Source organism: Nelusetta ayraudi, unplaced genomic scaffold, assembly GCF_046127955.1.
Source record: "Nelusetta ayraudi isolate G7.1 ecotype Tasmania unplaced genomic scaffold, CSIRO-AGI_Nayr_v1 ptg000011l, whole genome shotgun sequence".
Classification (NCBI taxonomy): Eukaryota; Metazoa; Chordata; class Actinopteri; order Tetraodontiformes; family Monacanthidae; genus Nelusetta; species Nelusetta ayraudi.
Genome location: NW_027466061.1, coordinates 23,915,995 through 23,918,542, shown reverse-complemented (window position 1 = coordinate 23,918,542; position 2,548 = coordinate 23,915,995). Strand labels below are relative to the sequence as shown.

The 2,548-nt window shown below is 54.2% G+C and overlaps 1 protein-coding gene across 1 annotated transcript; it reads left to right on the top strand.

The window, feature by feature from the left end:
• Nucleotides 1–356: 356 nt before the first annotated feature.
• LOC142884266 (uncharacterized) lies at nucleotides 357–1,248 on the top strand. Its single transcript, XM_076019777.1, has 2 exons — nucleotides 357–488; nucleotides 562–1,248. The coding sequence occupies exons 1-2, from the start codon at nucleotides 357–359 to the stop codon at nucleotides 1,204–1,206; spliced, it is 777 nt and encodes a 258-aa protein (XP_075875892.1). The 3' UTR covers nucleotides 1,207–1,248.
• Nucleotides 1,249–2,548: the final 1,300 nt, after the last annotated feature.

Sequence of the window (2,548 nt, the reverse complement as noted above, 5' to 3'; positions counted from 1 at the left end):
ATTGCCATCCATGGGGGTGTTGGTTTTTTTTTTGTAATGGTAATGTGAATAGGTAATTAAGGGGAAGAAGCAGGATTTCTTTGTATTTAAGGGTTTGTATGTTTAGGGGGGATTGTGTTCTGTTTATTGAAGTGTATATTTCTTTGTGTTATTCTTTTTTTGGAATGTTCGATATTGTCGATGTCACCACTGTAAGTGGAGTGCAAGATGGCCGGGCCTGGAGGAGGATGGAGAACTCCAGGCTGACGCAAGAGGAAAGCGAGGAGGAAGCAGAGACCCAGTCAGGCGGTGAGGCCCAGGCAGCTGGTGAGGACCAGCCGTAGGCATGCGATCTGACCACCTTGCACCAGCTCCTGATGAGGACCCTGCAGACCCAGGAGAGGGAGGCGATGAAGCAGGAGCAGCGTTCGAAGGGGGTCCAGGTCCAACTGAACCAGCTCCGGGAGGACGTGGATGCTGACCGCCGGCGCCCACCACAACCACCACCGGTGCTGCCACGAGGGGCCCTTGCAGCAGCCGCCCCGGTCCCGCTAGCAGCTCCTGTGGTTTCAGATTCCCCAGCAACAGCAGTCCCAGCGGCCATTGTACCAGCAGCAGCTGTGGCACCAGCATCAACACCAGCAGCGGCAGCGACCTGGTCCAGAGCGGCGGTGGGATGACATCGAGCAGTACCTCACCACCTTCGAGGTGCTGGACCTGGCATACCGCTGGCCAAGACAGGAGTGGGCGGTGCTACTGGTGCCCTACTTGTCTGGCCGGGTGCGTACTGCCTATCTGGCCATGGATCTCGACGAGGCGACAGATTATGATTGGGTGAAGGAGGCCATCCTTTGCAAGTACGAGATCAACGAGGAGGTGTACCGCAGGAGGTTCCAGGAATTGGACGCCAGGCCTGGAGAGACACCTCGGGAGTTGTACACCCGCCTCAAAGACCTCTTCAACAAGTGGATCCAGCCGGCAACCAAGACGATCAATGAGGTCTCGGAGACACTCATCCTGGAGCAGTTCCTCCGGACTCTGGCACCTGACATCAGGGTCTGGGTGAAGGAGCATGATCCGCAGGATGGCCAGCGAGTGGCAGAGCGAGTGGAGAACTTCCTGGCGGGTCGGCGGGGACACAAGACCTTCTGGGTGGAGGCGCAGCCAAGACCTGCAGCTCGAGGTAGGTCTGACGGGGTTTGGTCATGTGATTGGTTCAAAGGCTAGCGAGCCCGGTAGATGGCCTGCCCGAACAACGCACCCACCAGCTAGGCCCAGAGACACACCAGAGCAGAAACCGGGGGGACCAGTGGTTTGCTGGCCCGGCGGGCTGCACCATTGTCCGACCTGACCCAGAAATTGGGCTCCTCTCTGGTCCAGGGAGACATCATAAAGGCTGTGCTTTGTGGTTCAGTCTTTGCTACACGCCTGAAAACGTATTACGAAAGGCACTGTCACATCGTAGTCAAGCGCTGGATTCACTTCGTAGATAGCCAAACGATCCTGGCAGCCATCCAAAAGGACAGTTACGGCCACCAAACCTTTTTCGCCAACAGGATTGGTGAAATCCAGGGAGCCGGACATGCAGAAGATTGGAGGTGGATCGAAGGCAACTGCAACATTGCCGACATTCTGACCAGGGGTGCGACTCTTGAAGAGCTCAACGAAAGGTGGGGAGTTGCAGAAAGGTCCTGAGTTCCTGAAATGGCCAGAGAGTGATTGGCCCATGAAGATGGCCAGTGAGATAGTATCCTCAGTTACTGAAGACATCGGGAAACTCCGGCGAAAAGCGTTCTCAGCAGCGGTGACCCGGGTCCAGTTAAGAGAGAAGACTAGCCATAACAAGTCTTACCTCAAAACACATGTCGAGGACCAATGTGAACCTGAACAGTCGTTGCAGATTGACTCAGATCCAACGTCAGCCAAACAGAAAAAATGCTGGGGCGTTGAACTAGGGCACTTTGTGGAACCCCAACGATTCAGTTCCCTGACAAAGCTATGTGGAACAACAAGCTGCGGAAGCCTGGTTGAGGAGACGGAAAGCACCGGACCTACTAAAGTGGGAGGCAAGCGGTTCAACACTGTCTACTGAGGAACGTGCAGAAGCCTTCCAGATCTGGCCCTCACAGCTCAAGATGGAGTAGAGCTCCATGACTCGACCCTGAACCGCTTGGTCGTCTACAAAGATGAGAGCAGAGGGCTTCTTCTCTGTGGAGGCAGAGACCAGTCCTGGAATGAAAGTGGGAGAGCTGTTCCATTGATCCCGGCTAGCAACCCTGCTGATAAGAGAAGCCCATGAGTTGAACCATGAAGGTGTCACTGCCAGAACAAGAAGACTCTGTTAAGTATCTGACTCCCAACACTCTACTCCTTGGACAAACTGGCCTTGGAGGTAATACGGGTGGAATCGACTTATGCACCCATCCCTGGCGCCAGCTCAGGGCCATCCAGATTGCCGTGGATATGTTCTGGGAGAAATGGAAGGAAGTTGTGAATTTATGTTGAAAGAGTTAGTGTCGTTGAATGTTTACTGCACTTCAGAAAGCTATATAAAGTACACAAGTGTTTG

Coding starts and splice junctions, on each gene's coding strand:
- LOC142884266 (XM_076019777.1), top strand. CDS start 357: ATGAGGACCCTGCAGACCCAGGAGAGGGAGGCGATGAAGCAGGAGCAG. Junction 489..561: donor GCCCACCACAACCACCACCG/GTGCTGCCACGA, acceptor CAGATTCCCCAG/CAACAGCAGTCCCAGCGGCC.